This window comes from Tiliqua scincoides, chromosome 2 (genome assembly GCF_035046505.1).
Source record: "Tiliqua scincoides isolate rTilSci1 chromosome 2, rTilSci1.hap2, whole genome shotgun sequence".
Classification (NCBI taxonomy): Eukaryota; Metazoa; Chordata; class Lepidosauria; order Squamata; family Scincidae; genus Tiliqua; species Tiliqua scincoides.
The window spans coordinates 147,783,734-147,804,265 of NC_089822.1; the positions used below are offsets into that span (position 1 = coordinate 147,783,734).

Consider the following 20,532-nt stretch of genomic DNA (forward strand, 5'->3'; position numbering starts at 1 on the left):
AAGTCTCGTTCTAGTCAATGGAGCTTACTCCCAGGAAAGTGCCTAGGATTGCAGCCTAAGAGCCCAATCCTATGCATGTCTACTCAGAAGTCCACTTTAGTGAATGGGGCTTACTGTGGATAGGATGGCAGCCTTAGAGTCCAATCCTGTGGCTGTCTACTCTGCCTCTGGTTTGTTCCCCCCCCCCCGCCTGGAATGCCTCCGAAGGGGCCCCTGCAAAAAGGTGCCGGAACTCCGTCCCCCTGTGTTCCATTAGAAAAAAAGCCCTGCCGGAGAGTAAGCAGCACTGGCACGCCCAAAGGAGCAGGTAAAAAACCACTGGGTGGCACAAGGGCTGGAGGTGGGGAGGGGGTGTAATGGGATGGGAGAGATGGGTGTAATGGGACGGAAATTGGGCAGATAATTTGGCAGGCACAGATCTGAGTAGTCCCATTGTGCAGGCTGGGGCTTTACATGGAGTAAGGGGACAAATTGGGCTGCCTAAAGGTCCCTTCTGCATGCCATGGTTATCAGTTTACACAATGTTGTAATTATAAAACACAAATTTCATGGCTATATCCTTCCCTCCAGACACACAGCCATGATGTTAAAAACATTGCTGTTGGCCAAGATGTTTCCAAACACTTCAATTCACATCACTGATTGGCTTATCTAACACCCACAAAGTCCACAATTGGCAGCAATTGTGAGCCAATCGTAAAGCAAATAAGATACAGTGAAACTTGTTTTACTGTGGAGAATCCATTATAAAGTGGTTTGATCCAGAGATGGGCCATGACTCAGACTCAAGTCATGAAAACACATTTTTCGCGACTTGTACAGACTCAGGTCATATGTGACAAAAACTTGGGCACTGACTCAAAACTTAGGGGTTTGACCCTAAAAATGAAAAAAAATCAAATAGACTGAGTCAAGGCTCGCTTTTGTGTGTGTTCGCAACTCTGGTATGTGTGTCAGTTTGCTTGGTTGGTTTTTTTTGCCGCTTTTCACGACTTGACTCGCTTTTTGAAAAGACTCAGACTTGAGTTAAAATGACTTGAAAAATGGCTGTGGATGAAGCATGATGGCCACTGTTATGACTCCTGGGTGACTTGAGTCAAGGGGAGCAGAGACTTTGGATTCCATTAACCTCTGCTGAGTAAGAGGCACTTTTTCAAGTGGGTGCTCCTCTTTTTTTAGCAGGGGGAGAGTAACTGGTCCTCCTCACCCCAGCAATGTCTTTTCTAGTGGCTGCCTGCTGGTATTCTTTTGCATCTTTATAGATTGTGAGCCCTATTGGGACAGGGAGCCATTAGTTATTTGATTTTTCTCTGTATACCGTTTTATGAACTTTTTTTGTTGAAAACCGGTATATAAATACTGTTAATCATCTTGACAAGATTGTAATGTGAGCCTAATAATGCAATTTTTTTTTTTTTGGTAATTTGTTCTAAGACCTCAGAAGTTGAAATTGCAGGCCCAGACTCAGCTCTCGGCTCCAGCACATCCCTGATTTGATCATAGTGGGGGGTCCACTGTAATGGGCTAGAAGATGGAGTAATAATCTGCATCAGCACAAGGCAGCTTTGTGTCTCCCTTTGCATATGCCCATATTCATTGGCACATACCCAGCCAAAGTCTGGAGCAGGCAATTGAGATCTACTCACCAGCAAATTTTCCTCATCGCTTCCAACATGAAGACTGGAAAGTTTGTTCTCTCCGCCTTTCTGTCTGTGGCTTTGGGGAGGCATCATGTGCTTTCCATATGTGAGCATGTGCAAAGAAACTGTCAGCGCGGAGAATGTGGCTTTTGATTTAAGAAAAAGGGGGAGGGGACAGAATCCAGCTACTAAAAACTTGGAAAGAGCATAAATTTCCAAGCACATGGGAGAAAGGACTTTGCAAACTAAGCCCCACAGTACAGGAACCTAAGGGGCAGCCTGTCACAGATGTGTTGCCATAGAGATGGAAGATGCTCAGCACAGCTGCTGGGAAGCTGTGTGGGGGAAGGGAAGAACTTTCCTGGGCTCCTGGTGGGTTCAGAATTGCATTTCATTTTCCTTTCCCTCCCCCACCACCACTCCACTCTTCATATAAGGGTTAATCCTCCAGGCTGTAGCAGCAGCAGCAAGCCACATCAGCTTCCATCTTAGTGATGATGGATAGGATGTATACATGCCGAGGGAAGCTTTGCTTCATAGCAGGATCAGTAAGAAAGGCCCTACAATCTGATTCTGTCTGCTAAGCTCTTTCAGACAAAAACAGACGCATCAATGTCAGCGACTCCAGCTGACCAACATACAATCATAATAGTTTATGGCCAAGGAAGAGAGAGATGGATTTTTATTTGAAAGAGTTTTAGTGTTAGGCAGAGTCTGTGACATAGGATTTTTGTTGTCGGAAATGGGATCTTCCCCCACTCTGAAGTCTTAGGGGCAAGGCTTCCCAGGGAAGGCATTGAAAGTAAAATTCCTGCAGTGTGAAAAAGTGAGCATAGGGGTGCATGGTCTATCAGATGTGGGGAATGTCCATTTTTATCCATGATGCAAACAGTCTGTGAGTGTTTTTGTATGCGTACTGCCACTCTCTCATAGAGACACAAACAGCTTTATGGGTGTGTGTACATGCACATGCTTGCATACAGTATTAGTAAGCAGGTTACTGGAAATTACAGTAATTGCTTTGCACATGCATATACATGAGTGTACTGGAGCCTGCAGGCAGCCTATTTTGCCCTGTTCTTTCTCTCATGTTCAAAGTGTATGTTACAGGGAGACACACGGAGCCACCAATCCAAATCTTTTTAGTAACCTGTGACTGAAAAAAGCATAATATGATGTAATCTGATCATGTTGAAGTCTGCTTCATTAATTGCCACTTGCATGTGTGGTTCCCCCCTCCCCCAACTGCACATCACTGGGAAGAACAGGGTGGGATGCAAATGGTCAGCACCTATTGGTCTCCTTTTAACAGGAACAGATCTTCAACCAGAGTTCTCCCTTTATTATGTACCGCAGCTGATCACGCCAGAGATTCATTGTGGAGGCTAAGGGCAATAAAAAACAGGGCATGCAGCAAAGATGACCAACTTCTGTCATCAAAGTATTTAGAAGAAGGAGCACAGCCACAAGTGGGAGGGGATAATGCTAAGTGGGTGTGGTTCCTTGAAGGTAAGAGGTAGGGCTAATAATACAAAGCAACCACACTGCCAGTAAAATATTTTTCCATTGCCAATGTGTCAGTCACACATCACTTCTTAAAACTATCTACTAGCAAGTGGGAACTTCCCGACAAAGTTTCCCCTTGACTGTGGTAGCTTGACCCTTTCCCTCTGGATGATCACCAACTCCTCAACCTTGATCTTTAACGGCCTTCTCTTTAATGGGTTTCAGATTTGCCAGTTAAATTACCAGTCACCAGGGCAGCTGCTCTAGAGAAGCCTTTATTACCTATTTCCTCGCTCTGAGTTAATCTCCTTCCAGCAAGCAGTCACATCATCCAAGTCAGAGGTCTGGCACTCATATCAATGGTTAATTAAATCCTAGTCTCCAGAGTGCTAGCTGGCCACTTTCCTCTCTCAGTAACCTTTTGCTAACACTGGTGGGTTAATGATGGGATTGGGGTTAAAAAGCAGGGGTAGACCCACACCATAAATAGAGGCATATGAAGTTGGTTTTATTAAGCTAGCCCTTTAAAAAAAACAAAAAACAACAACACCAATTGGCAATTAAGTTGAAGTTGGAAGGCCATGTCACTGGAAGTACAGACTAGTTAGCTAGTCAAGCTGGACATTTTGTGACAATGTCTTGAGCCCGCTCATATTCTGCTTCATCTACCATTCCAGCCACTCATCTCTCTGAGTTTTACATGGGGAGCAGTCAGAGAACTATTGTCTTTCTGGTAGAAGTTGGACCAGCATGTTTAACCGAAGTGTATGGTATCAGAGGAAATGGCTGGATAACACAGGCACACAATTGCTTGATTTGCATACATGTTTACTGTACATGTTTGAGGTAACATGAACATGAACTCGTACATTAACCTATACATGTCTGAGATAAAATGAACCTAAAACATGAACATTTGTAGTTAAACATGTGATAAATACTTGCAGGTTATTTGACATGTCAAGTAAAGAGCATGGGTGTGTTGAACCAGCCTGAGACACAGCTGAATCTATTCTCACATTCAGCATCTGTAGAGGATGCTGAATATGAGAACAGAATATATTTTCTGTTGTTATGTTGCCCATCAGTTTTGTCTTAAACAGGATAATTTTCCTTCTGGCCACAGACATAGCTGCCAATATTGTTTCTGTTTGATTTTACTGCTGCAGAAATCTCAGGCTTGGTTTAGAGTTATTTGGCCCACCAGAAGTCTCCTCCCCTGTATCTCCAGATGACAAGACCCACAAGACATTAAATGCTTAAGAAGGCTTTCCCACTGCCAGAGCAATCCCACACTGCAATCTGATACTGGAGTACAGTTACAGTGGCTGGGTAGTCAGGGCAAGCCTTGCAGTCCACTGTTGACTGGCCATGGAATAAGTAGATGTGTTTATTATTCCCCAATATAGGTTGAGCCTCATTATTCGTGGGTTCCCTTCCAAGCACTCAGGTGGATGGCAAAAAATGAGCTATAGCAAATCAATGTAAAAAAACAAAGTTTCTTTAAAAACAGCCTTGCTGACCATTGTGATGTAAGAGAAGAGTCATTAAGAAGACAATCCATCAATCAGCTGTCCTCCAAGCACTTACAAAGGCGCTTCAATCAGCCCCTCCCTTCACCAATGCAAAGTGATCACCTTTCTTTCACGTACTCAGGGGGAAGGGTGGGGCCCGCTGGAGATAGAAGGATTGATGGATTGTCAACCAGCTGTCCTCCCTCCCTCCCTCTCATTAAGGAGGCTATTGTTAAAGGACGGTTCAGTTTTTTAAACTGATTTTAAAGGGGTGCATTTTTTCCCTTCTCCAAGGATCAGCACATTCCTTCTTATTTGCAGGGGCATGCATGCATACTGGTGATCGTGCACACTGCACATGAAGGAATGTTGCAGCTCTGTACATTACCTGACCAGCATATACCTATGGGGCCTGAATGTTGACCCTATATTTTTTAAAAATTACATTTATATCCTTCCAAAGAGCTCAAGGTGGCATAAATTGCTCTCCTTACCTTTCATATTCACAACAGCCCTGTACAGCTGAGAGAACGTGACTGGTTCAAGGTCATCCAGAGAGCTTCATGGCTAGGGGGGATTTTAACTCTGGGCTCCCTAGTCCTGCCTAACACTCTAATTGCTGCAATTAGCTTCCTCACTAGCTATTATGGGGAGTGTTGCACATTCTTTATAGCTCCTTGTGAGCATGTACAATGGTGTTTAGACACTGTTTTCGATTCAATGCACATTAGCCGCACCATATACATGTCATATTCCTCAGCAGGGACACTGCTGAAGGCCTTTCATCACTTTGTCAGTATTCTGCATTTGAGTAGGTTTGTTTAACGTGCTACCATAGAGATGTGGGACCTGCTTACTCATGACTTTACCCCACACTGCTTTGGGAACATCGGTAAGCAGGATACTGTGTAGGTCATCTGAGCAGCACAGCTCCTTGCCCAACTGCTATCCAAAAGGGGGCTGGGTGCAATGACATCACTAGGGTTTTGTCACTCAGTGCAGGAGGCTAACGCATCACCCTTGTGATGAATCTCCTCCCATGCTGCAGGCGTGGTAATGCCCTGGTTGGTAGGCGTGGTAATGTACCATTGTCCTGTCTCCGCTGTTTTTTTGCTATAACGTTTGATAGAATAGAGATATTTCAGCGTGATTTGTTTCATTACATTCTGCTTGAAATTACACATTGAATGATATATAACATGATGGTATTACAGATGTACCCCACTTAAAAACGGGGATAAGGTCTCTGATCCTTGTTGTTATGCGATTTGGTCATTAAGTGAACATTTGTTCCAATCTAGTGCCTTTGTGTCAACAGACACTCCCTGCCAGACACTCACTAGCTGCACAGGCTACTGGAGACCAGTTGTCTCTTCTTTGCATTAAGAACCTCTTTGCTGTGTAAACAGACACTGCTGCAGGCTGTGGAAGACCTGACTGCCTCATTAAGAGCCTCTTTGTCGTGCTTTGACCACCATCATATATGCAGTCCGTCGTTAAGCCGAAGGTTGTTAAGCAGCGCACACATACCAAGATTTAAAAAATTTTGACCAGTAGAGGTGTCACCTGCAGCAACTGTTACCCTGCACATGCCCGATCTCGTCTGATCTCGGAAGCTAAGCAGGATCAGGCCTGGTTAGTACTTGGATGGGAGACCGCCTGGGAATACCAGTGCTGAAGGCTTATACCATAGTCTTTCGAGAATGAAGGTTGCCAACCAGAGGTGTCACCCTCCTTGTGTGCATCACCCAGTGCGACCCACAACTCCTATGCCCCCAGTGATGCCACTGGTTGGGTGGCGCCATTGTTTAATGGGCCCTTGAGGTTGGCTGTTCTTTGATGGGACTTGTATACATTTCATGGCTTTGTTAGGAATTGCTTTGTCCATATTGGCACTTTGTCCAAAGCCATCATTTTTATAACAGTACAAATATTTGCTTGCACTAAAATAGAACGGGTTTGCTTATTGTCATGGGAAGTGAAATATGAACAATAGGGATATGTGACCTTATTGTTTGCTTATTATTATGGGACAATAGTGAACTATAGGGATATGTGACCAGTCACCAATGGACATCCTCATACCCTCCCAACTTCTCACTTTTATTGCTTCACACACTTGGCATACATCTACTCGGTCTGTGAAAAAAATCAGGTTGCTGCCTTCTCATTTTGAACTTTCTACTTTAACCTCAAAGGAGAGTTGTGATGCTGAAAAAGCTGGCAAGCGTAGCCCAGAAAACTAGATCAGAGCAGTGGTCAACCTAGCCCAATAACCCTGATGGATGAAACGCACATGAGAAAACGGTGCACTTGAAGGATACGTGACACCCTTATTCAATCCAAGCTTTGAAAGGCACTGAGATTGAGGAGCAGACTGACATGAGCTGCAGAAAAGACTGCTCTGCTTGCCTTTAATGCTCTAAACATACTGTCCATGAGCTTGTTTAATCCTCTTTTGTATTAAGTGAGGCCGCTGACTGTCACAGCATTGAATAACACATTGAGGATGCTTTTTGTCTGCCTCCGCCATTCAACAAACTTCACATTTGCTTCTTTAGATAGGCAGCTCCAATGGCTTGTGGCTATGAATTACAGAATTTATAACTGATGGCGGTAATTGCAAGACAGTTCTTGCAAGCAACAACATTAAAATAATAAAATAATTCGAAACATAATAAATAATAAAACAGCAGATCAAATTGCATTTTGATTCTTTATTAAAAGGACCCTATATGCCAGGCTCAGTTCTTTGTAGCCAGGCTCTGAAAACAATGTGCAAATAAAGGCATGGGGTGAGGTGAGGGAGGGGGGTCATAATGGATGTAGCTCTATCCCTAGCACTCCCGGGAAAGAAAGGAACCCAACCAGAGCGTGATGCTTATGTCCTCTTTCCCCCTACTGTTTTCCTGGGTTCCTTTTTTATTCTCTAACCAATGAATCTGTTAGAAAAAGAAAGATGGCCGCTGCAGACCCTGGGGCTCAGTAGGCACTCTATTTGTGTGTGTGTGTTGTGCTAGGCCAAAAAGAAACAAAAATAACTTCCTGCCTGCCTGCCCCACACCTTTGTGCTAAAACAGAATTGAAAAAAAAAACCAGAGAAAAGAGAGCGAGAGAAGTGACCACTTTCAATGCATAGCTTTAGCACTGCCCATCTCTCCCTCTTCCCACTCTAACGTTTGTGGGCTGTGAATTAAAAAAAAAAATCCTATATAAAAGGGGGAATTGGGGACAAACTCTCCTTTTCTATGGAATTGAAGAGAATGTTTCAGTTTGATACCAGGAGGAGAGAAAACGCTGCAGTGAGGCGTAAAGTACAGCCCCCTGAGGTTATCCATTCTAAAGCCAAGTACCAAGGGGCTGTGCAGCATTTGAATGATCAAGTTTATATCTATTCCCTGAACGCCCCTTCAAATTGCACTTGAATTGGATTGGGGCTTTCCCCCCCCTTCTCCTTCCTCTCTCCCTGTTCAATGAAGTGAATGGGGGAAAAAGGAACTGAGAAGAAATCAGGGCACTGAGAGACTATCCAACCATGTGGGATGGATTCTGCCTTGTGTCTTGGTTTGGCTGCAGGTGCTCAGCTCTCCCAAAAGCCAGGGGAGAGGGATTTTCCCACTGAGGTGATACTCAGAGCATATTTTTGCCAAACAACAGTATATCGACTACAATGTTCTCCCATCCATTCTTAATCATTACATCAAAATGCATAAGAACAAACTATGTTGTTTCTAGTTAGCACCATTCAGTTCCGAACTGTGAGTGGAAGAGCAAAATGGAGGCAAAACTGGTTCTGAGCATAGATGTCATTTGCCCTGCATAAATCCAGTCAAGATAGCCTCGGCAATTGGGATTCTCATCCCTGTTGTTCCAGCTTCCCAAAACTGACGCCCATAATGTCGCAGTGGGTGGACCTTGGAATCTTCCTTTGTCATTGGCCAGTTGTGAGGATACCTGGAGCACCGTTTCCATTGGCCAGTCTTTTGCACATCACTCTAACAGGTACTACATTAAGCTCCTTGGAGCCCTGGCTGCAGCTGCCCAACTGGCTCATATTTACAGTTTGCAGAGCCCTAACCCGTTCCCCTCCGAGGAAAGCTTTGGCTGGAGAAAAATATTCAAACCCAAAGAGACTATTCCGAGAAACGTCAATTCCACGATTCTTTTCTCTGTCTAGAAAGTCGACCTGCAAGGAGGTGGTCAGCAATGCCAAATGTTGTCTTAGCTTTGGGGCTTCCAATCTTTACCCTGTTGCCTTCTTTCTTTCAAGCTCCAGGCTTGCAAACAGGCTTATCTCCTGTCTTGCTCCAGGTGCGTGTTTGCAAACAGGTAATTCTTTTGAAGAGCACTGTGCAATACGAGAAGCTGCAGCAGCAGTAAATGATTCCAAACTTAACTAAGACTGATTGTCTCCCACATGATCTTCTCGTTGCCTCTGAAAAAATAATAATTCTGGACCAAAATGTTCTTCTTTATTGTTGTTATTATTAAATCCATTATTTTTCTTCTTAACTGTTTTTTTCCTCTCTTCTTTTCTTCAAAAATGTCAAACAAAAGAAGAAAACCCAGCAATTGGGGCCCTGGAGCCAGGAGCAAGGCTACTGGGGGGTCGGTAGAGGGTGCTCTGCTGGCTAGGAGGGTTGACTGGAGTTTGTGGGGTTGGAGTCCTACTGGGTTTGGGCCGAAAGAGGCTGCCCTGTTGGGTGCTGGTGCTGTTGGACATGGGGCACTGATCAGGATCACCTGAGTCGCTCTCTGTATAGCTGTAAGCCTGAGCCCGTGAGATGCCCTTCTGCTGGCGCCTCCAGGAGTTGTAGTAAGTCGGGTCACTGATGTAATGGTTGACAAAAGAATGGGCTTTCTGATTGTTCTGGTCCACTTCATACTCACTGTCACTTCCCTGTGGAAGGAGATAGAAAAATTGTGCTGAGTGAAGGATTAAGGAATATGGAAAGGAAACCCAGGAGCTTGGCGGACAAACACTGGCAAAGAGTAACCTAAGAGGCAGGTGCAGTCAACCCTCTGTTCCCCTGTACTTGATTTCCCTGTCTACAGCAGGAGAGGCTTACACTTTGTCAGGCCTCAGCTGAGATCAAACCCTGGTAAAGAAAGAAACTGCAACAAGCCAAACACAGCGGCAACAGATAACTGGTAGAAAAGAGATTGATTGATTGATTGGAGAGATATACAGTACTGCTAGCAAGAGACTCACATGTGCACCCCACTCCCAAAGGCATACATATGTATGCACAGAATGACTAGAAGCTTTACATCATTTAACCAGTAATCAACCAGTATTTAAGTCTTTAAGCTGCCATTCCTCCAAGGAGCGTAGGGTGGCCTTCATTATTCTCTCATTCCCCCAGGTAACAGCGTCGCAGCTCCAATGGGTTTCCTCAGATCTGTGCCAACTGTTGAGCAGGTGAAGATTTGAGGAGACTCATGTCGGGCTACCAGGCCAGGGTGGGAGGATAGGTTACAACAGCAGACACTGCTGCCATCTCTGCCCCCCTCCTGGGCCTGATCCTCCCCTCGCCTGCCCTCCCCTGCCCAGTTCTGTCCTCCCCCTGCCTTCCCCCTCCCCCGGGAAGCCTCACTGCCACCCTGTGGTGATACCATTGGTGGCTCCTCCACAGCATCCACCAGGCAGTAAGGCCTAGTGCCGACGCTTCCTCCTCACCAGGTACCGCAAACATGCTTTTTGGCATGTTTGTGACACCTAGATCTGACGGTACATGTGTATTGTTAGTGCTGGTGACAATAGGATTAGGTCCTTAGTTATCAGTCCTGGAGGTTAAAATTGACCAAACCACCCTATCCAAAAGCTTAATAATCTGCAGTTCTTACTTCACCTTCATTCTCCCCTCCCTGATTCTATGCTTCCTGAGCTTTTACAGATCACAGAACAGTTACATTGTTCCACATAAATGCAGATGATAGAAAATGGCATTTTTAAAAATTAATTGCACTGCTGACCCTTTAATCATAAATCTTGACTTTACCTTTTATATCCCTGGTGTGCCAACTCAAGTCTCTAAAGTCATGCTCTCTTGTCTAGCTCCAAAAGACAGAATCAGTCAATAACCAAGTGTTCCATCTGTGGGAACATCTGTATTTTTTTTTTTTCTTAATTGTAGCAGGAATTAAAAAGAGCTGGTTGAGGAGGGGCAGGCTTGGCTCTCTTTCCTCCTTTCAACTCTCCCTCTGCTTCCCCTAATTGAATTCAGCTTCTCCATTTGCAGAGGCACAATAGGGACCATTCATGAGAACCCTCAGCCCAGCCAGGGAAGCGATCAAGTGGCAGCTTTCAACTAGTTCAGCTCTTAACAGTTCCTCTAAGGTACTCACACTGCTGGGGGAAAAGGGAGGAGGAAGAGGATCTTGCCTTCTGTGTTATTGAGAAGAAATGGGGAGTCACAAAACCAAACTGAGAAAAATGAAAGCTGCATGTTACATATCTTGAATTTATAGGTGGGGTGGTGATGGAGTTCTTTGTCTCAAAGATATATAGGGATATAGCAGCAAGGTCAGAGATAAATCGATTTCAGGATCAAAACTTGGTCTCCAAGCACACCCGGGTTAAACTTTTAAACCACTTGGCTTCTCACACATTACAAGATGTTTTAGAAACTAGGAAGGTTAGTTAGAGTAATATTTTTACAGAATAGTTTTCAGGATCTCACTGAAGATCAATACCTTTGCACAGTAGTATACAACTCCCTTCAAAATAAAAGTATAATGCCACAGAAGTAACATTCCATGCTCCTGGTTGGTGAAAACCCCTGATTTTTCCCTATTTTATTTATTTTCCATTAGATCGGACCCTTCTAACCTCTCAGAAGCTTCTGAGATTTTTCCGCATCCTAAAAAAACCCACTGAGTCATACTAATGCAGCAGCTATTTTTCTGGGAATCTGTCCTTTGTTTGAGCATCTTCATCTTTGCCTTTGAGCAGTGATGTCCAAGACTTTCTGATACAGAAAATCAGGTAAACCAAATGACCAGTCCCCCAGATAAAGCAGAGTTAATGCTCACAGGCTACATAGAGGGGGCACATATTCCTTTGTTGTGTGTTGCCCATGTCCGCTGTTGAAAGATGCTACTGTTTCTTCAGGGGCTTGCATGCGCACTGTGTTATATGTGTGAATGGAAGGAGATGAACCCAGTAACAATGTGAGTAGTTAGGGTAGGGGTAGTACCTAGCTTTCTGTTTCACGGATTTGTTTTGTTTTCATCTCATCTCTTAACCTACTTGCCAACTTTTGCTTTCCCCTATTCCCTTTCTCCTTTTGTCAAGTGATCAATGTCTTACTTTAACTCCTTGCCTATTTCCATCCACTGTTCTGAGTCCTCAACCTGTTAGTACTTATTGGATGTTTACTGTTTTATCCACATGTTCTCTGTTTACTCTGGAAGGACCAGGTTTGCCCCTCTCATCTCTTAGAGTTCAATCCTGTGGGTTGAAGTCACCAGCGGAATGTGTGTTTCACTGGTGGCTGCTACTGAAAAGTAGCTGGAGTGCTGACAGGAAGGCCGGAGTCTTCCTGCCTGCATCACTGGACCACTGGCCACCAGCCAGAGCAAGTAAGACCGGGGAAGAGGTGGTTTGGGGCGGGGGAGCATTGAAACAGGGTGAAACTGGCCTGGGAGGGGGGTTGAAGGTAGGATGTGGGAGGGGATGGATCCAGCAGCAAAGGTGCATTCCAGATCCTATATGCTCCATAAGCAGCATTCCTGACCCTTTTCTCTCCTCAGACCTGCGTTAGCAAATTTGCTAGTACAGGTCTGAGGAGACCCATTGTGAAGCGGGAGGCTTATAGAGGAGAACGAGTTTTAAATCCCCTTTCCCCTCCAAAACCTCTCGGACAGCCCCCCCCCCCGCTGAATACAGTGTGCCCATTTTTTGTGTGGCCGCACCAGTGGGGGGGGGGGGGGAGGACAGGACTGAACAGTCAGACTATCATGCTTCAGTACTGTTTGCTTTTAAGGGGATTGGATTTTGGGGTTCATCATTAACCTGGTAGGGAGACTATCCTAAGGTGACCACCTTCTGACTAGACTTTCTCTGGGTGGTGGCAGCAAAAGCTATTGTTATTCCCTGTTTAACCACTAAGAGAGTGAAGTGGAGAGCAAAGGCCCTGTGTCTGTTTTGCCCTCTGGTTTCCCTATAAGGTGTTTTTATCTGTAGGACATAAAGCAGTACATACTTCCATACTGCAGGGTTCTGTGCATTCCTCCCCCATGGCCTCCACTATATATGTTTGAGTCAACAATTTCCCTTGTGCACAATGTGGATTACTACCTTAGCCTTCCAGAAAAGCCTTTAACCACTAGAAATCAGCAACACTGAACTGGAGCTGGGCTTCAAGTCCAATGTGTTGCCACATAGTCACTCTGTGAACTTGGGAAAGTCACTTACAATCCAGTCTTTAAAAATGTGTTTTACTACATCCAAAGGGGCCATCTTCCTACTAAGTATGTTTAGCATAGCAACCTTAGACTCCAATTCCATGATTAATTATCCTGCAGGTAAAGCCCTCTGAACACAGTGGGGCTTACTTCTGAGTAAAAGTACATTGGATTTGTTTCTTTAGGTTTTATTTCCTTTCATGTTTACATACAGGTGATGCTTCTTTATCCATGGGTGTTTCCAGACCCCTCACTGATAACAAATTCCATGTGACATCAAATCACAGACTTTGGGTACCACTGAGTTCTGAATGCGACCGGAGCCTTACTCCAGTTGCATCTGGAGCTGTCCTGAGGCCCACGGAGGCCGCATTCGAAAAACCAGAAGTACCCTTCTAGGACCTACAGAGGCCATTCTGACGCCCCCAAAAGCATTGGAAGGCCACTTCCAGTCTTGCCGAAAACTAGAAGTGGCTTTCTGATGCTTTCTGAGGCCTGTAAAGGACACATGTGGCCTTTATGGGCCTCAGAATGGCCTCTGAAGGTCCTAGAAGGGTACTTCTGTTTTCAACCAAAAACTGGGAGTTCCCTTGTAGGACCTCTGGAGGCCATTCTGAGGTGTGTAAAGGCTGTGCATGGCCTCCATAGGCCTCAGAAAAGCTTCCAGAGGAGCTTCCAGACTGGAGCACAACTGCAGTTGCCTCTGGTGGTTTCACGTTGGGCTGAATCTTGCTCAATGCGTGTCCTCCAGACCTGCATTGAGCTAAATCCATGGATTCAAAATACGTGGATAAATATATATGTATTTTGTATTTATGTATAATGTATATTGAAGCAGATTCTCCTGCCCTTGCCCTTTTAGAAAACAACCCTTTCTGTTGCAGTAACAGCAATTTATTTGCACATTGCTGCCATTAGCATAGCTAATGATTACTCTCATTTTGGAAAAAAAACAAATTTTATCTTTAAGCAGTTGCTTCACACTTCCTCGAACCTTCTGTTATCATTGGTGAAGGAACTGTCTTTGAGTCTGGTCTAGTTTTGAGTGCCCATTGCAAATCTTAGAGATTTACATAAAAGAAAAAAATTCTTCTCAGGAAAAGTGTGTGGTACTTGGCAGTACTTTGTTTGCAGAGCAGGTCAGTCCCTTGAATGTTCTAGTGCCCAACACAACAGGCCTAAAAAACATCAACTCCCTGAAGCCAATCACAGAGCCTTGCACCTGCAGCTGCTCTGTTACTGGCCTCATGCTCCACAGTACTTTCAGAATTCCTCTTCACACCCTCTTTTGTCAGGGGCAAGATATTAGGCCTGGATAGATTTATACCTAGATGCAGTTGCGTGCCTGCCATAGACCTGCCTGGGACAAATGCCCCAGGCGCCGGCCGCTGGGACCCCGCAGAAGCCTCTCTGAGGCTCCAGACGGGGGCGGAAACTGTGCTTCCAGTTTGCTGGAAGCACAGTTTATAGCGCTGGGGAACCTCACAGAGGTTTCCCCAGCATGGGAGGAGGTCGCACAAGGCTCTGTGAGCCTCTGGTGAATAGAGGGGGCGGATTTCTGCCCGGGGGGTTGTGGCGATAGCCCACCGGGGGGGCACCATTGCGGAACTTTGCCCCAGGTGCGGGGCTGTAGAGGTCTGTGGCTGCCTAGATGTATTTGCAGCCTTGGACACATTGCCTTGACAGCAATCCCTCTGCCTGTCTAATTGAAGCAGGAGTGCCAGTTGTGGGCCAGGCATCTGACAAGAGTTCTGTGCCTAAGGAGAAGACAAAGGAGCCATTTTGCTGTAGTCTGGCTGGACTGCCAGCCACCTCCTGTCAACCTCAGAATTGCTAGCATCTGTTGCCATTGACAACAGAGCAAAGGAAAGAAAGGTCCAGCTGTAAGGCTGAGTGTGCCCCAATCCTGACTTTGTGAGGCAGATGACTGCCTGTTTCTCCCCTGCTGGTACCCAGCTGGCTCTTCATCACAGTTTCTAGTATCTCAATGCACCTAGAATCTGGGATGTGGGTGAAAAATCAGTTCTGAATAGTATCTTGTTCAGAGTATTTGGTATGCAATGTGTAAAAAGGATCATATTTTCCTTTCTGCTCTGCCTCTGCCCCAGCACCGTCAGTCATTCCTCCAAAAACAACCTCAGGGATGCCACGAGAAACTTACTGACAAAGGCAGGGCTGGCTTTAAGCTCAGGGGCCAATTGCTCCCAATTAGGCCCTGCGCCCCCTGTGCTAGGGTAATCTACTCTAGTCCTGTCAAATACACACAACACATTGCAATGGACACCTAACACCACACTGCAGGGTTTACAGAGGACAGCAACAATTTTAGTTTCTATTCTACCATAGAGATATAAATTCTATAATAAATTTTATTTATATCTGTAAGATTCTATAAACCTACAGTATGAAACCAGGGCCCCACAAAAAAATGTTTTTGGACATTTGGTCCAATTGGACCCTGCAGCTCTTAAGGAAGATCCTGGACAAGGGAATGGGCAATGGGGAAAGGAGTTGGTCTTTTGCATGTATCTTTTTAAACCAGTTAACCCACATGATAGTAGCTCCACTGCCAAGCCTCAGGATGGAAGACTGGTGTGCATTACTTCAAGGCCCACTCATCCTTTGAACAATCCCCTCCGATCACAAAACCCTCACCAGTGATTTGTAGAGACGCATATCTTTTTTGAACATCATGTTATAGAAATCTATTACACCTTTTAACTTGGACATGGCATTACCAATCATGGTGTAGTTGGAAGTGCAGGAATATCTCCCATATGATGGCTCCTGTGGTTTCTCCCCAGACAGAGAGGTGCCAATTTGCTGAAACTTCTTGCCTGCAGTCATAATTTGAGTAGTTGGGGGAGCTTTATTTATTTATTTATTTATTTATTTATTTATTTATCTGGCGACACTTTAACTTTATTTGAAATGGAAACAATATAACCAAACAAAATGAATTATCTGAAAATAAAAGTGTCAATAAAAACATACTCCTGATGTATCCTCTTCCGCCCTGTTATTCGTTCAGGCAGTATTGTCTTGTCAGTTGTCCACAGGTCACGCGCCCCTCCCCCCATCATTCTAGAACCTGTTTCTGATTCTGATGGTGCCAGCAACAAAATGATCAAAGTCCTGCACATTCTGACAGGCTTTGGTAGCTCCAGATACTTCCAATGAAGCAAAAGGTTTGCATCTACAGAGGCCTCCTGTGGCAATGTGTCACAACAATGTTATGTTACGGCAGGAACTATGTTATGTTCATGGAACTAAGTTAACCAGAAGGCCTCTGCACACCTGCAACACCTGACACAACCTTTGTGTCAGTGAAGACTTCTACATCCCTCTACATCCATGGCAGAACTCTCAAGATTCCAGTAAGTGTCCAGTTCATTTTGGAGTGGGACCTTCCCAATTCATCTAGGGCAGCAATTCTCAAACTCTCTTGGAGAATTTCAGCTTCTGTAAGATTTGGTGAGGATGGGGGGAAGGCAGCGACGTGATCCCCAGGATCGCACTGCTGTGGGTGCAGAGGGGGCTTTCCTAGCAAACCTTACCTGCTGCCAGGGTCCGGGGGGTTCGGGGAGTATCACGGGGGGCTCTGCAGGGCTATCCGCAGCTTGGAAAAAGTAAAAAAATGTGACTGTGACCCACTTCCGGTTTCGCATTCACAATCCGGAAGTGGGTCGCAATCCTGTTTTTCAATGTTTCCAAGCTGCAGGGAGCCCTGCAGAGCCCCCTGTGAGGCTCCCCGGACCCTGTGGATCCTGGCAGCAGGTAAGGCTTGGTAGGGAAAGCCCCCTCTGCGCCCACAGCAGTGCTATCCTGAGGACCGCATTGCTGCCTTCCCCCCTGCCCCTTAGGGGCGTAGGGCCCAGGGCATCACGACGCCCCAGTATGAGAACCACTGATCTGGGGATTATATCCTGCCTTTCAGACTCCAAAGGGATCCCCCAAGGCAGCTCACAATAACGATTTTTTAAAATACAGAAAATAGAACAATGTGTGCAAAAACATAATTAAATTAACAATTAAAAGTACATATTGAAACATGACACTAACCAAACTGAGGAAAAAGAGTTAAACAAAACCAAAGAAAGGGGGACAATGGTGAACTAAAATGCCAGTTGAAATAAAAATGGCTTGATCAGGTAATGAAACTTGATTGGCATCCCCAGTCCTTTTTGGTCTATTTCAACCAAAGCTACTCAACTTCCAGCAACTCCTAGTGTGGCTCACCTGTGAGTCAGAGATTTCAGAGGGCTTCTCAGTAAGGCTGCTGCTCTCAGCTGGGATGAGGTCATTGTACTTGGTGACATCCTCATCTGAGTAGTGCAGAGAGCCAGGGCTGGGTCGTGGTGGGGACCTTAGAAGAGACATGGAAGCTCTGAGATTTCATTCAGAAAGGGAAAGTGTTTAATGTAGAAGGGTGCCGCTCCCAATTCAGTGTGTCCCCTCTCCATTCTCTGACTGCTCTGACAGCCTCTGGTACCTTGTGTAGATGCCATTCTTTCTGCAGAAGGAATTCTTCACTGACAGACGCCGGTTGTTCAGCTCCAGGGCAGGGAAACTGCTTTCGTCCAGGCTGACCATCTCTCCATGGCCAAGTGCATTTGACTTGGAGTTGCCCCCTGAAAAATAAAGACAGGTGAGTGTTATGGCCTGGTGTCAACTCCAGTCTTCCATGCACTGCCCAGGCGATGGCCATTGCAGCAGCCAGAATTAAGGAGGTGCCAGTGGGGAGGCCAGCATGGCAAGTGCTGGGCCTCCACACTGGTCAGAGGAACACCAGGAGCCAACAATAGTAAGTATAGCTAAGTGGCAGGGAGGTATTCTGGGATGGGGATAGGATGGAGGGAAGTTGGTGCAAGGGTGAATCTGGGCAGGGGAGAGTGGTTCATGCCCAGGAGGGGGCAGGGACAGGAGAATTAGCCACTGTAGCGCAGTATAGGCAACCCCATTAGGATTGGGCTGTTAACTGCTAAATTGAAACATATCTCAATAGGAGTTTGATGGAATAAGGGAGGGCTGTTCCAGTGTTTACAGGTGAAACAAGACTTTAAAAAATGCTATTGCTTGATCTATCTATTTTTATTCCCCACAAGAAAGTGACAGAATTTAAACTAAAGTTTTGGGACATTGAAGGAACTGTTCATGTGATGAACAGTTCAGGTACTAGGAACAGATCCTAAAAGGTCAGCATTTTAATCTCACATGTGCTTGCATGTTCTTCCCATCCAATCAAAAGTCACTTCTCTTCTCCCCAAAACTAAAGCCTCCTTTCCCCATACAAAAGCTTCAATCCAATAAGTCAAATGATCTTCCCAAAACCTGAGGTATGAAACCGGAATCCTCCTGCTCCAGCTGCCAGTGCACTTCCGTCTGAGGGCCTCTGGGAAGGGACCATGTGTGGGAGCTGATCAGTGGGAGAACAGATGCTTTGCATGCAGAAAGTCTTAGATTGGAGACCTGTCACCTCCATTTAAAAAGATCTCATACAACACAGCTGTGAAAGACGTCAGCCTGAGACGTTGGAGAGTTGCTGTCAGTCTGAGCAGATGGAGGTGATACTCTGGACCAATTGTCTGACTTCATATAAGACAGCTTTGTATGTTCATAGTGCTGCAGAGTGCACACATGGCTTTTCTCAACATGGTTTTGCAAGGACGTAGGGGAACAAATCCCTTGTGCATACCGCCATGAACGGAAACTGTATATGCCAGCTATGGATGGCTCCAGATCTGCTATATACATGTCAAAGCACATGTTTCTTCTCCTACATCTGGGTATACTCATAAAAGGAAAATGTCCTATGTGAAGCAGCCTTCAGAACTGAGAAAATCCTTACTTGTTCCCAAGAATGCCATTCCCCACATACTCCCCCTTCTCCATCCAGTGCATTTATCTAAGAGGAAGGTCTAGATTTTCCTTACAATTAGAGCAAAGCAAACACAGCCATATTCCCTTGCCCTGGTGACCTCTCCAGCTCTGTGGCTGCCTCTGGCAATGACTGAGGCATGAGGTTGTTTATTTAATTGTCAGCTTGGCGTGGTGTCAACAAGGCCATTGACTTTCCCCCCCTAACATCCCACAAGCCTTGGAGAGGAGATTTCACAGGATTACTTCATCCCAGATTATAAAAAGAGTGTCAAAGTTAGTTCTTTTATTTTAACTGAAAAGAAAAGGAACAGAAAAGAAACCCAGATTTTTTTTAATGGTTGAGAGAGCTACGAAGTACTAACAGGAATGATGGTGACGGGTTGAGAAATCTTGGCCATTTAAAGAGAAGACAGTCTAGACAGTGGTGATAATAGAATGGGAAGAGGATGGAACATAACCAAGAAACAACTGAGATCCTGATGGACAACTCATGATGGATTTTAGTTCTAACAGTTGGGCTTTATGATCTAATGCAGTGGTTCTGACTCCTTTAGCACCAGGACCCACTTTTTAGAATGAGAATCTGTCAGGACCCACCAGAAGTGATGTCATGACCGGAAGTGACATCATCCAGCAGGAAAATTTTTAACAATCCTAGGCTGCAATCCTACCCACACTTAACCAGGAGTAAGTCCCATTTACTATAATTGTTAAAAGCATCTTCATAGTAGCCTGTTAAATGTACAGATCTGTGACATTTCCCCAAATTCAGTCACTTACCAGGTTAGCATCAAGTCTAATATATTAAAAATAAAATATTGAAAATGGGGACACACTGGAAATTGGGTTCTGACCCACAGTTTGAGATTCACTGATCTAATGGATAGATCATGGCTTGGGAAAGGTTTTGGAGAAAAAAGTTCTAGGGACAAGAATATTTTTCGGTTGGAGCTAGAGGGCAGTAAGAGACCATCTAAAGGCTCTAGACCAGAAATTTTCAACCAGTGTGCCGTGGCACACTGGTGTGCTGCAAATGGTCTGCAGTTGTGCCATGGGAGTTTGAGGGAGGGTCATTTAATAATAGGGCCATTGGGAATGTGAGCCTCCCACCAGCAGCATGGTGTGCTTTGCCAATTGTCCAAAAACTGATGGTGTGCCTTGACAATTTTAGCGCCTTGTCAGTGTACCATGATATGAAAAAGGTTGACAATCTCAGCTCTAGAGTCAAGAGACAAAAGGAATCTACTCTGTTACCTTCTGCTTTTGGCTCATATTGCGCTCCTGAAGGAATAAAGCTTAAATCTCTCAAAGAAAACACCCTCAGATGTATAACCGTAATCAGAGCTTCCTCAAAATGACATTGGTACTCACCTGAGTCTGACTTCTTGGAATACTTCTTGCTCTGTCCACGAATAATAAGGACAAAGACTAGCAGAAGGATAAAGATGAGTCCCACCAAAGCAATGACCACCAGGAACCACCACTCCTCATAAAAAGGGTTGGCTTTTTGAGCTGCAAAACAGCAGGCATTACAGAGCAATCAAGCACTCTCTTTGTGAAAGGTGGCTTTCTGGCCTGTGTAC

At 45.1% G+C, this 20,532-nt stretch overlaps 1 protein-coding gene and 1 pseudogene across 5 annotated transcripts in view; one reads left to right on the forward strand and one right to left on the reverse strand.

The window, feature by feature from the left end:
• The first annotated feature begins 6,224 nt into the window (after nucleotides 1–6,224).
• Nucleotides 6,225–6,343, forward strand: LOC136642726 (5S ribosomal RNA; annotated as a pseudogene).
• Nucleotides 6,344–7,357: 1,014 nt separating this feature from the next.
• SDK2 (sidekick cell adhesion molecule 2) overlaps nucleotides 7,358–20,532 on the reverse strand; it is a 357,514-nt gene continuing 344,339 nt past the window's right edge. For all 5 annotated transcript variants that reach the window (XM_066618344.1, XM_066618341.1, XM_066618343.1 and 2 more), the window contains 4 exons: nucleotides 20,321–20,461; nucleotides 17,562–17,700; nucleotides 17,309–17,435; nucleotides 7,358–9,560 (listed from right to left, as the gene is read on the reverse strand). In XM_066618344.1, the coding sequence (XP_066474441.1) occupies nucleotides 9,207–9,560; nucleotides 17,309–17,435; nucleotides 17,562–17,700; nucleotides 20,321–20,461 (761 nt within the window). In that variant the 3' untranslated portion in view covers nucleotides 7,358–9,206. The remainder of the gene's footprint in view (nucleotides 9,561–17,308; nucleotides 17,436–17,561; nucleotides 17,701–20,320; nucleotides 20,462–20,532) is intronic.